Here is a 13,193-nt window from a genome sequence, read left to right on the forward strand (position 1 = left end):
GTCCCGTCTAAGATCGGACCCTCGCCTTTAGGAAAGGACTGATTTCACTGATACATAAAAAGAAAAGTCTAGTGAGCTTTGCAAGACCTGGAGATGAAGAATAACTTTTATTTAGTTTATGTTATTAATGATGCCAAAAAAATATATTAGCTTTTGCATCTGACAATTAACGTGCTAGCATTTACTAACATTTTCTTATTAGTTATATAATAAGTAACATATCCTAAACCACTAGAATCAAACAATTAAAAAAAAAGTTGCCCACGAACAAATAATAATTGTTATGACGTGACACTATTTTTGAGGCATGATTATTTTCGGATATCCAAAAACAGTAAAAAGGCAAAGGACTAGAGTGGGTGCAATTATTGTTTTGAACACGATAGAGACGAAAACACAAGCAAATTATATATAATTACTCAGATACGCATATGTGTCTTACATATTACTTTGGAAATGATTAAATGAACGGTATGCATTTTTATTTTATTATCAAAAGCGTAGTTTTCTTTACTATCTTACCCATTTCTCGCTTATATCTTGCATAGCATTCATATCTTCTAGTTCTTCTTCTTCTCTATCTCTCTCTCTCTCTCTCTCGCTAGCTGATTTTACCTCCAGAATCACTAATATTTAGGTTAATCATTTCCACACCTATGCATAGTATGCATCGGCAGATCTTTTGCAGTAGATGCTATATCGAATCGTATCGTATCTCCAAAAAGCTACCAACTCATTCCATTTTTCGTTTTCGTTTTCAGAATTACAAAGCAAAACAATGTTTATGTATGCCACATCTAGTTGTGTGCACATTCAGCACAACCGTGTAAGCTAGAAGAGTTGCTATACTGTACGTTCCATCAAATATGTCGGATCGGTTTACATAGTGTGCAACATTTCATTGCGATTCATTGTCAGTGGTTCCAGGCAATAATTGGAATTAATTGAAGATTTTAATTAATAGAGTTTATCAGCAGTACAATAGCGGTACGTTGCAATTCCTCGGGGCAGCATGTAAATCGTCATGATGTAGCCCGGCATCAGAGCCAACAGGGAAAGGAGTAGCTAGGTTAAGGTTGTTAATATTAATAATTAAAAAAAGTAAATTGTATTTAAATAAAGATCAAGAGAGAGAGAAGAGTAGGGGAAGAAATCGGACTGGAATAAAACGAAACGGATAAAATAAGATAAAACAGAAACTGAAAGAGATAAGATATAAATAATCGATCATTTCGGCGTCGCTCTGAATGGTTGCCAGTGTATCCTGGTGACAAACCGCTGCACCTGCACCATCATCTTTCCTATTGATCTTCATGTATATGAGCGGCTATTATTAATATTTTAGCTGGTCTAGCGTGTAAAATGTGCGGGGCGTCGGACGAACACCAATTATTTGTGCACTCGTTTGTTGTGATCTTCATTATCTTCTTTGCTGTTGCCGCTCTTCTGGCGTTTGTTATCATCCGCAACACCCAGCACTTTCGACTGTTTCACCAAATCCAATGCCTGCCAGGAAGGAACATCGTAAACGTTTAGCGTTCACATGAAGAAACTCGACCGATTAGTTTGCTTTTGGTTAAGCTGTTTGGTTGGGTTAGTTATGTTTTGCTTTGCTTGAACTATTATGGCCTATTTGCGTACCTCTTTTTTGCTTCTGAGAGCACAATCTTCCAGCGTATCGGCTGCTTCGTACTTGCCCTGGCGTCTATACAGGGCACCCAGATTTTTTAGCGTCGTGGTGACAGTGGGTGAATCAACCTTGGCCGCCTTATGCCATCCACCGTACTCTCCATACGGCGTATTTTCACGATTCTTCTGCTTGTTCTCCTCTCGCTCCTCCGCTACCTGCCATATCGGTTTGTTTTCTCCATTGATTGTACCGAACTCCCGCTCGTGAGCTCTTGTTAGCACCTCTTTGTAGAGCATTTCTGCCTCCTTGTATTTGCCTTGTTTCAGATAGCAACTGGCAAGATTGTTGAGTGTCTTTGCGACGTTTGGATCGTCACCACCAAGCTTCATCTCATAGATTTCTAATGCTCGTTTGTAGTACATTTCAACTTCTTCGTACTTTGCCTGTAAAATAAAAGAAAATACATTTAAAAAAATATTTACAAAAAAACTATGAATCAGTAAGCTTAAAACATCCATGTAATGTATTGGACACCGGGTTAACCAGCTAAGCGTTTTATATAGTTAGAAGGCATTGTGATTTACATCATCATCGTCTATGCTAAATAAATCGGAAACCATAAAATATTACGTAGATCATAAATGAGCGACAACAGTTACCAATAGTTTTGCGGTAAATCAAAATAGTCTTGAAAAAAAGCGCCAATAAACATTCATATCGTTAGTGCAAATCTATTTATAACCCAAGTGGGTAGTTAGAGGGAAAACACCCTAAGAATAAAATGACCAAAACATGTCACTGACATGAAACGCATCGACCTCTTTCAATCATTCTAGCTCATACAACATAAATTGTTAGCAGATTTTTGTTATACTGAGAAAATTATGCTTGGAGCTTTTTGTTCGGTCCTTGGTTAGCCGCGCCTAGCGTTATCACGAGCATAACTATTTATATAAATCAATGAATCATGGGGAAGTAATGTGCAATGTTTACCTTCACCAAAAGTGTTAAACATTTCATAGGAGACTACAAAAATGATACAGAAAATAGTTTTAAGGTTTTTTCTTATAGGGTAAGTCCTCCCATAGCGGTGCGGTAGTGGTTGTAGTGGAATAACATTCTAGCTCTAAGACGAATTAAAGACAATATTTGTTGTTCTATGAAATGTTCTTTGATCTTATGATTGTACTAATATTCTGGATTTCTTAAGAATTGATCACGTATGCCATATGAGGCAAACGCATTAATCTATGAGAGGCCTATATGAACAATTTTGGCGTTCTGTTCTGAAATATGCTAAAAAAACAAGTTACAGTCAAATTATATTTAGTATTTGCCAAGTTTTCTGTACTACCACCATTATAGATACACGATACCACAACTATACAACAACAACCATACCACCATTATAGGAACAACCAACTAAGAAGAAAAACACGCTTTTTTGGTGTATTCTGTATGGTTTACGGGGAAAATAGATGTCTTTGCAGAACAAAAGTTATGTTGCGATCATAATTGGTATAGATATGTAAAATATTGTGTTCTTGACACTTATAAATTACATCTTACTGTTAGTCACATGACTAACTGCGCCACTATTGGTAGCTTTTACTCTAATGCTTGTACGGACTTGACGAATATTACAATTTAACAATTTTGTAAAACCTGTCAATTCCAATAAAAATCGATACCCGTACGCTCTTAAACTAAATAAATGTAATCGATAAAAATCTCCAACCATACCTGATTTTGACAAAGCAAAGCCAAATTGTTCAACTGCTTGGCTACGTCAGGGTGCGATTTTCCAAGAACATTTTCTCTTATTTCCAGTGCACGTTTGCACAGTGGCTCAGCATCCTTGTACTTTCCACGTTTACCGTACAGTACGGCCAAGTTGTTCAAGGTCGCTGCAACGGCTGGATGGTTTTCACCCAGAGTTTTCTCGCGAATTGTGAGGGCATCGTTAAGCAGGTTGGCTGCCTCCTTGTATTTGTTCTTTGAATTAAAAAACAAGTGCGATGTTGACTCACTTTAATGCGACATTTGTTATAAAACATTTTCTCTTACCTGATCCCGATACACCAGAGCTAGTATGTTAAGCATTGTAGCAACGTCCGGATGATCATGTCCGCTAGTCTTTTCCAGATCCTCCAATGCTTGTTTGCACAATGGGACAGCTACTTCATAGCGGCCCTGCGAGGCATACTGTATAACCAGATTGTGTAGCGTTCGCAAACGGGCCGGTATCTCATAACCGGCATTCGCATGGTTAGCGAACTGGTTCGGAGGAGTCGGTGACATATTGTTCCGTTCTTCGGCTTCGTCCTCCGGGAAAAGCTCGACCACAGGATCGGTACGAGATTTCTCTAGATTATCTTCGTTTTCCTGTATTTCGTCGTACTTTTTCACCGAAGCCATAAATTCGAGATGTTTCTTTTCTTCCTCCAGCTGTGCTACGCTCTGTTCCGATGCCTGCAGTTTCTGCTGCGTTATGGCCAACTCGTCACGCAACCATACGTTCTCCTGACACAGTCGTTTAACCTGAGTACGTAGCTTTTGCTTTTCGGCTTCGATATTTTGCAGATGAGCAAACAGCATCACAATTACCTGGCAATGGAGTGAAGAGACAATGTTCATCATTACCACCTAAAACGTTACGCTGTACAGTTAATCAAACACATACCTGGGCTTCGCTTAGCCCCAGTTCAATATTTTCCATGTTGCGCTTCACGATTTCCATTTTGTCCGGATCATTTTTGCTACCCTCCGCAAGGTTGTTCATCAATGTCATATGCTCCACACGCAGGGCTTCCAGGCCTTGCATGACCGTTTTGGTGTTCGACACGATCTCTTCCTGGGCCATTTGAGTCATTTTGGGGCCTTTACTGTAAAACTGAAAGAATTAGATTATAAACAGCAGCCGAAAGTGACGCATTAAAATGACATCATCGAAAATTGGTTGTTGACGCCAAATGCTGAACGATCAATAGAACGACGCTACTATGGTGTCGTACGAACAAGAAAAAAGTTAAGTTACATCGTTCCACTTAACGAACAGCAGGACCATTTGGTGTACCGTAAGCGGTGGAAAACATGAAGAAAAACTTTCTCCGAGGATGTGGTTCGAAGAAAACAGTGTATTGATTCATGGAATGTCAACGTCAAGTAAAAAATGTTTGGTGCAAATCGTTTGTTCCCCAATTCATACCTTTTATCAGATTTTTAACAAATGCTTGGTTTGGATGTACAACAGCACTGAAATAACTACAGATTCTTGCAAAACGACAATTTTCGAAGCTTCTGGTTGAATTTTCACGTGAAAATTTTGTTCCTTTGCTTCAACGACAGCACAGCACTTCTGCATCAGCGCTACACTTGGAGCAGTGACAACAATAGTGTTGATAGATCGGGATTCGGAAGATTCGAAGATTCGATCCCTAGATGGATTCTAAAGATTCGAATCCATTTCAAAAGATTTGAGCGATTCGATTCAATTGTCTCGGGCGCTGGTTATAATAGATTGGACATAGATACAGCCTTTTACGACGGATAGCGTAAGCTGAAACGCGTTGTTCGCCTTTGCGAACTCCGTTATCGCACCTTGAAACCGGAATATGACATCTTGCAATCCTTCATCGCGTTTGTGACCTTCATTAATGATTCTATACACTCGAATATGATATCCTTAAACTTCATTATCGCCCTGTCACCGGCCTGCTACACGAGCCGCAAACTCCTACCGCAAACTCAAAACCAAGATAAATACACACTATATAAGGTAGCGGAATGTAGAGCATTTTGACGTCTAGACTGCAAGAAATCGAAAAATAGCTTTTGACAGTATGCTGATACTCAAATTTGGCGGGAATCGTCCTTAGAAGAAAAACAAACAACAACGCTTGAGAACCAAACAAACCGATTCTTCAATTGCTTTCATTTTGTTCGCATGGCAAACGTTTAAGAAGCCGTCGGCTGTAGTGGGTTACCGATTTTTCGACCAAATGTGCCGAAGTTTCACATCACGTACCTTCTGGTTACTTGCATAGTTGTTTACATTCTATGCTGTTTATCACCATGCTGTCAAAATCCACGGTCGCCATTTTCTAAAAAAATACCTGTTAAAAAGTCACCTATTCAGTATTTAATCTTCTTCTTCTTCTTCTTCTTGGCGTAACGACCTCTTGGTCATGCCTGCCCGTTAAGGGCTTACGAGACTTGTTTCCCTGTTGTACGTGGATAGTCAGTCCTCTCGTACAGGGGAGGGTCCGGTCTCGGTTGGGATTCAAACCCACGCCGTCGAGGTGGTGAGCCCCGGCGCTCATGGGCCGATGTTCTAACCGGCGCTACCGCTCGGCTGTAGCGGACCCCCTCAGTATTTAATCATCTTGCTCAAAACCCGTATAAGTTTACGTCAAAATCTTTGCGGTTCGTGTAGCCGCGTTTTGCGGTACCAATGCTGTCGCCAGTCAATGCAAGCGCAAAGTTTCTGACAGTCTATGCATGAGTCTCTGCTGTTTTTGTTTTTGTTATCAGTTAACTCAAAAAGCTTCCTTCGAAGCAAACAAGATATCCGTGCTCAGCACGGACTACGATCGGAAAATATCCGTTCGACGGTCGGTGAAAAATGAACTCTGTGTGTTTATACCTCGTATGTTCAAAGGTTCCTTTGAAGCCTCCAGCATCGTTTATACCTTAGGCGCTCAAGTGTTTCCAAGAAGTGGATGATTATTACTTTTTAAACGAAGTCGTTGGTAATCATTTCAATAATTACACAAAATAATGATACATTCATAAAAAATTACAAATAGGATTCTCAGAAAAGCAATTAACACTCTTTTTTTTTAATAAGAACCCTCAAATGTACGAACCCAACCAGCCTGGGATTGGGTTCCATTTGAAAATTGAGCATGTTAGAAAAAACTCCATACAAAAAAAACTTAGCCGATTTTTGCGATGCCACTCTCGATGATTGCCGTCTGCAGATGCCGCGAAAGTGGCGAAGACCCGTCGCTCGCGCGTCGATTTTTTGATCCCGCTCTCGAATTTTTCGATGGAGAGATCTTATTTGGGTGATCGAACGCACGCACCCTGCAATGCCCTCGCTCCCGTACACGAGGAGCGCACCGAGCTCAACATTTTTCCATTGCGGCATATCGCGATGTGCGTTTGTCTCCGTCGCTGCAAGCATGAGCTTGCATTTCTCCATTAGAACGATGGAATTTTTCCATTTTTTTTCCTTCGCTGCGTTCATCACATGCGTAGAGCGATTTTGACAGATCGACGTAAACAAAGCTACACGGTAAGTTCGCTAAAGGTTTTCGGCTATAATTACATATAATTTTTACATTTCACCTATTGCAGGGTAGTATATCTAGTATTCAATCAACTATCAACTATTCAACCTACGATCCTAGCTAGTTGGAGACATCTTTTTACGCAGAATGATAAGTTCCGGAGCAACGCACCTGAAGCTGAGCAAAAGACTTCCTCAACTAGCAGGTAAGCTCTGCAGTGAAGTGTGTATATTTCATACGAAATAGTTTATTGTATAGTGTGTATGCTGTTGTTGATGGATCATCGATGTTATCTTACTTTTCGGTGTTATTGAATTCACAAGAAATCGAGAAATAAAAAGATAAAAACGCAACAAACCATTTCGTCCAGTGTATTCATTCGCGCAAGGGCTGTGACGTCACAGCCGCGCGTAGAAGCGAAAGAAAAAATCTCTCGGAAGTAACTCTCGGGTATGGGGCTCTCGCGCGCTCACCTCTCAAAAATTTCTCGGATGCAGCTGCTATTGTCACAACTAAACGTTGAACGGATAACCCTCAGTTTTTGAACGAATATCAACTCATCGCGAGGTTAAAGCACGCAAAAGGTTATTTGGGAATTCGTTGAGAATCCGCGGCATAAAACCTCGCGGATTTCTTCCCATACAAACGGGAACGAACGGAATTGCGAAAAGAGTTCATTTCGTTCATATTCAAAATGGCAGGTAAAATGAACACATTTGAGAGGATTTTTTTTTTGCGCGCGCTTTTCAACGTGAGTGACCTTTGACAACTCGATTCGAACGGATATTTTCCTGTGTGCTGAGTCCGATCATCTTCAGTTAACACAAAAAGTTAAATATGGATAATCTGATGATGAGTGAAGAGTGCCTACCCAAATAGAACCTTGCTGCACTTTCCTACCAAAGGTATACATGCCTACCAAAAAGAACCTTGCCAAGTGTATTTTTGGTAGGCATGGACTCCTCATAACCTACCAATAATTTTTTTTTTGGGAGGCACCGCACTGGAAAGAGGTACTGGCTGTCAAACCTTTGTTAGTTTACTGTGCAAGTCTGGCCAACTAGCAAGCATTCGACCGTGTTTTTACCAGCGTATTCGTTGTTTCATTAGTTGTTATATTTTTCTTATAGTCGTTTTTACCGGCCCGGTTGACAGAAATTGACATTGTTGCTGGTACTATGTAGTTCCAGCAAGAGTCCCAGCAAACTGCCATGGAAAAACTTGCTGGTACTACATGACAGCAGCAAAAAATTTGAATTTTTGTCAACCGGGGGGTGTAACATAGTATCGGTGGCCAATGTTCGATAGCAGCGCTTGGATCGACCGACTCGGCGTGGTTAACCGGGGCCGGGTTAACTCGCACCAGCCGAATGGCCGGGTTAACGCCAAAATTTCTCGTTGGGTATGATTATGATTTGGGGATTTGATGTACCCACCACTAGAACGAAGCAGCAGCGCGCTAACAAGCTTCTAAAACCTTGGGCACAACTGGAAATAAGCTAAAAAACTAATTTCTAAATAACTTTTTAGTGGCTTGCCCAATTTTAGCGCCAGACCTCTCAAATGAAAGGTCTTGTGAAAGCAAACAACTTGGTACAACAAAGATTGCACCACGAATTGAGGTTTATGAAATAAACATTTAACTGGGACGTACAGATACCTTGGTTGGTTATTTCTGCTGAGATAACAAATTTGTTAATAACTTTATGATCGCTAATACGATTTGTACATGACCCTTCAAATGAAGTCTTTTCAAGGCACACAACTTTACAATAAAGTTTAGGTACCTTTCAGGCTCATTTTCACCGTGTTAAAACAAGAGCAATTTTGCCTGAATTTTGAGAGAAGCAATTAATTTTGTTAACATACAAATCAAAAATATTTATAAAATAACAGCATTCTTTTGTCTTCAGCAAATGCTGAATGAAACCGACACTGAACGGAAATTGACAACGATGACAGATCTTTCACGAGCTGACGGTAACTGTCAAATCATCGTGCACTTCCGCTCAACGAAACTTCTCTGGTTCCTTTTTGTTACTGTTTGCGAAAGTGATGGTACGCGTGAAGAAGGTATCTATCGATTACAGTTGAAAATAAGTGCAATTTCGGTGCTATTTCTGCTGTTTAGCGAAGAAAGATCTTTGCTCTTTCGCCGAGAGTGTTTGGTTTACGCGATAATTGCTCCCGGTGCTGTTCTACGGTGTTTTTAAAGATACATTTTCTCTCCCTCCCGGTGCTTGCTTTTTTCAGCCGATTTTGATTGACGGACGTGGACACTTGGTTGGCCGATTGGCTTCGGTCATCGCCAAGCAACTCCTCAGCGGTCGTTCGGTGGTCGTGGTGCGTTGCGAGGATTTGCAGCTCTCCGGCCATTTCTTCCGCAACAAGATCAAGTTCTTGGCCTACCTGCGAAAGCGATGCAACGTCAACCCGGCACGCGGTCCATTCCATTTCCGTGCTCCCAGCCGTATGCTGTGGAAGGCCGTTCGTGGTATGTATTGTGACGATAGTGGTTGTTTGAAAAGAGGGGTTTATAGGAAACCAGTGATTTTAATGTGTACATTTGTGTGTTTCAGGAATGGTTCCGCACAAGACCAAGCGCGGCCAGGATGCTCTGCATCGGCTGAAGGTGTACGAGGGTATTCCCCAACCGTATGACAGGCAAAAGCGCTTGGTTGTTCCGATTGCCTTGCGAAAGCTTTGCCTGCGTCCGGATAGAAAGGTAATTCAACAAAATAGTTTTTATACAAACGAGAAATGCTTAGTTCTACGAGCTATCGAAAACACAATAACTGTAGTGTATAATTCGCGCTGGTTATTTTGTGCACAGACGTATTTTTTAAACAGGCTCTCAATCTGAAATAATTTTTCAAAGTTTTGTTTCGTATCTTTAGTCGCGACTTGCGAAGTGAACACGAATGTTTTCTATGAACTGTAACAATGTGAGCAACATAAAGTTGATCGAGCTGACCTTGTAGAAAAGTTTAAGTGCAAGCTTACACGATGGTTTTTCATAGGAGTGAAAAAAAATTCACTTCAAAATCAAGTTCAATCATATTGTTTCTAACTCGTATTGGTAGACGAGCGTTACGCCACAAAAGACGAAAGAATGAAAAAACTTTGAGTTCAATCCCTCTGAAAGTTTCGACCAACTGCAGGCCTAACGATACGAGTAAGTGTTATGATTCAATTGTGGCATTCCTTAAAATTAAGTGCAATCCGTCACAAGGTTTATTAAAATTAATTTGACTTGTTTTAAGTATATATTTTTAAAAATGATCAGGGAGATAGTATTGCAGAGCAATTTCTCTACATGTCATTTGTGTAACTCAAATAGCCTATTGTTTGTAAAGATGATCTTGATACCACATGCCAATCCGTAATGATTCTTCACTTGAAATTATATTGTTTTTTTTTTTTAATAGAACGGTGTTTGACGTTGTTTGCTGTTGAATATCAATATTAAATGTTAATATATAATTTTACTGTATATCTTAATTTTTATTAATTTTTAGTACTGCACCATCGATCGCGTTGCCCACGAAGTCGGATGGAAGTACCGCGATGTTGTAAGCAACCTTGAAGCTAAGCGCAAGATTAAGTCTCGGTTGGCTTATCTGCACAAGAAGAAACTGAAGGTAAATATTTTCCTTTTTTGTCGTAAACCTAAATGCCGCCGCACGAATTGTCACTCATTAATGTGTTTTGTATAAATTTTGCTGTTTAGAAAATCACATGGAAGGCTCGCTCCACTGTCGCTGACAAGATCAAGTCACAAAATGAAGTACTCAAGGAGTATGGCTTTTTGACGTCCGAGTTCGAGCAGAAGTACAGTAAGCCGGTGCTGAATGCTGTTCCACCGAAGCCTACCAAGCGCCAGCGCAAGGAATTGGCTCTTGTTGCGAAGGCCGCCCGTAAGGCTGCCCGCCTGGAGGCTAAGGCCGCGGCTAAGGCCGCGGGTAAGCCCGTGCGTAAGGCAGTAAAGAAGAAGAAGACTACTGCTAAGAAAGAGCCGGCGAAGGCGAAAGCATAAACTCCTATTGGGTTTATCGGTCACTGAAGAAGAAAAGCATGGTGTAGTATAGGCCCGTTGCGTTCTTTTTCCACCTTGAGGTTTCTCGTCAGCCAACGCGGTCCATAAAACGGAAGAGAAAATATAAAATGAAGCGTTCTGTGCGCGAATAAAAAAACAACAACAAATTTTACGAGAAATTTGTTTGCGAGTGTCATAAGTCCGAAAGCTAGTTTAAATTTGTCTGGTGCTGAGATGAAACTGTTTTATTTGTACAATATGCCCTTGCTGATTATCTACTAAAATGCGGTAGCCAGGGGCAAGTTATGGAGGTTATCACGTGAAAGTGGAAAAGAATGACCGATGTACATGCCATTTGCGAGATTCTAAGGGTGTCATGATTCAAAGCCAATTTCTCCTTATGCGCGGGAAGAATTCAAGAATCTATAACGGTCACCTACATGATTGTTCATTTCTCTTGTACCTATAGCCATTTTTTCTGTGGCCAACGTATGACCCTTAACAGATTTGCTGTGGGGCATTGTAAACACTTCGTCGTTTATTTTTGTGAAACATCATTTATTCAAATAATATACAACTAGTAAGAACTAACATCGATGCAGTATGAGTACTTGTCAATTTAGCAAACATTTTGCAACGAAGAACACTATAAACACTGTTAAGAAACATTCTTTGTTGATTTCAAAGATTCTGTCTGCTATTTTTGGCAACTTCTGAATACGATTTGCACGATTATGAGCATGTTCGCTATCACTCATAGCTACGCCGCTAAAAATCCCGTAATTTTGCCCTGACCAGCCTTCATGCGACTTTTCTTGGAATACGCTTTCCTTCAGTTGTGCAAATCAAAAATAAGGCTGATAGCATAGGGTGAGCCTTTGTAGTGGACAAACTTTGTATAACTGGTATCTTGGATCGCGTCATTATCAAGAAGCATTTACATGAAAGATTATTCAACAAATAATTGCAGACATATTGTGAGAGACTGGTATCGAACCAGTCTCTAGGCCTGCTATCTTTCCTACTTAATGAAAGAACTTATGTGAACTTCTACATCAGTTTTAAAAGATAAAAATATAAGGGAAAAATCTACATTACTGGCGATTTTAACGACGTTGGCGTCAATTGAGCCACTTTCTCGTTTATTTGCGAAAGTTACATAAGGGTTGAAAAAAGAACATTTTTCCGCTGATTTATCAAAATCCCTTTCAGTATTCCAATTGTTTCAAACTTATCTTTCCGTAAGAGGTTTCGTAATTTTTGTAAACAACTTCAATTTCAACAACAACAACATTTCTGTTGCCCCTGAAAACCACCACTCTAAACGCTCAAGTACAGCGTTATTGAAATGTGTGTGAATATCATTATTCTGCTATAAACTGTGGGAAAATACTTACTAGAAATTACTTACTTGGAAGCTCACAAGATGTTTTATGATTTTAAATAGAGTTGGTCTGAGTAGCAATATTTAAGTTAATAGTGCAAGTTTCCATAGTGATTGAATCGCACTGTAATGGCTAGAATCCAGGGTCTTGGGGGTCCGCGATAGAAGAGCGGTAGCGCCGGTTAGAAAATCGGCCCATGAGTCACCGCCTCGACGGCGTGGGTTCGAATCCCAACCGAGACCGGACCCTCCCCTGTACGAGAGGACTGACTATCCACGTACAACAGGGAAACAAGTCTCGTAAGCCCTTAACGGGCAGACATGACCAAGAGGTCGTTACGCCAAGAAGAAGAAGAAGAATGTCTAGAATACACACTATTAGGGTACATCTTTCGACATATTTTATTAACAAAAATTGAACCATTTGGATCAATACTTATTAGATCGCTGAAAACAAATAAATGTTTATCCTTTTTTTATTCCAATTCAAACAAACTGCAAAGATGAAGCCAAACGTTTAGTAAAATTTGGGTAGTTTGAATGAATTTTAGCTTTTTACAAGATTGTGCGGGTTGATGACAGAGGCTTGAATTACATTTGTTTCATTTATTTTTTCAACAATGGCTGGACCTATGCAAAAAAACAATACTCTAGTCTTTAACGGATCGCTCGTATATCACTTCGAAGGACCGTTTGCTCAGCATGCGATTTCATTTTCACAGTGTAGCTACACCTGGTACACAGTGTAATAAGGTAGACTTGCTTACCTCTCTAAGTAAAGAAATAAAATCTAGCTATAAATAAGATGACTTTGTGTTCAGATAGGCTAGTGGTACACTAATAGCACGC

At 40.2% G+C, this 13,193-nt stretch overlaps 2 protein-coding genes across 3 annotated transcripts; one reads left to right on the forward strand and one right to left on the reverse strand.

The window, feature by feature from the left end:
* Nucleotides 1-352: 352 nt before the first annotated feature.
* On the reverse strand, nucleotides 353-4,997 carry LOC131266015 (kinesin light chain). 2 transcript variants are annotated; one of them, XM_058268351.1, is made up of 6 exons: nucleotides 4,839-4,997; nucleotides 4,314-4,515; nucleotides 3,698-4,237; nucleotides 3,374-3,625; nucleotides 1,642-2,073; nucleotides 353-1,506 (listed from the first exon to the last, which is right to left on the reverse strand). In XM_058268351.1, the coding sequence occupies exons 2-6, from the start codon at nucleotides 4,500-4,502 to the stop codon at nucleotides 1,390-1,392; spliced, it is 1,530 nt and encodes a 509-aa protein (XP_058124334.1). In that variant the 5' UTR covers nucleotides 4,503-4,515; nucleotides 4,839-4,997; the 3' UTR covers nucleotides 353-1,389. The 2 variants fall into 2 exon arrangements, with proteins under 2 accessions (XP_058124334.1, XP_058124333.1); XM_058268350.1 differs by having other exon boundaries at nucleotides 4,314-4,523.
* Nucleotides 4,998-8,912: 3,915 nt separating this feature from the next.
* On the forward strand, nucleotides 8,913-11,132 carry LOC131266022 (large ribosomal subunit protein uL13). Its single transcript, XM_058268359.1, has 5 exons — nucleotides 8,913-8,997; nucleotides 9,178-9,418; nucleotides 9,504-9,649; nucleotides 10,443-10,565; nucleotides 10,655-11,132. The coding sequence occupies exons 1-5, from the start codon at nucleotides 8,980-8,982 to the stop codon at nucleotides 10,958-10,960; spliced, it is 834 nt and encodes a 277-aa protein (XP_058124342.1). The 5' UTR covers nucleotides 8,913-8,979; the 3' UTR covers nucleotides 10,961-11,132.
* Nucleotides 11,133-13,193: the final 2,061 nt, after the last annotated feature.

This window comes from Anopheles coustani, chromosome 2 (genome assembly GCF_943734705.1).
Source record: "Anopheles coustani chromosome 2, idAnoCousDA_361_x.2, whole genome shotgun sequence".
NCBI classification, from domain to species: domain Eukaryota; kingdom Metazoa; phylum Arthropoda; class Insecta; order Diptera; family Culicidae; genus Anopheles; species Anopheles coustani.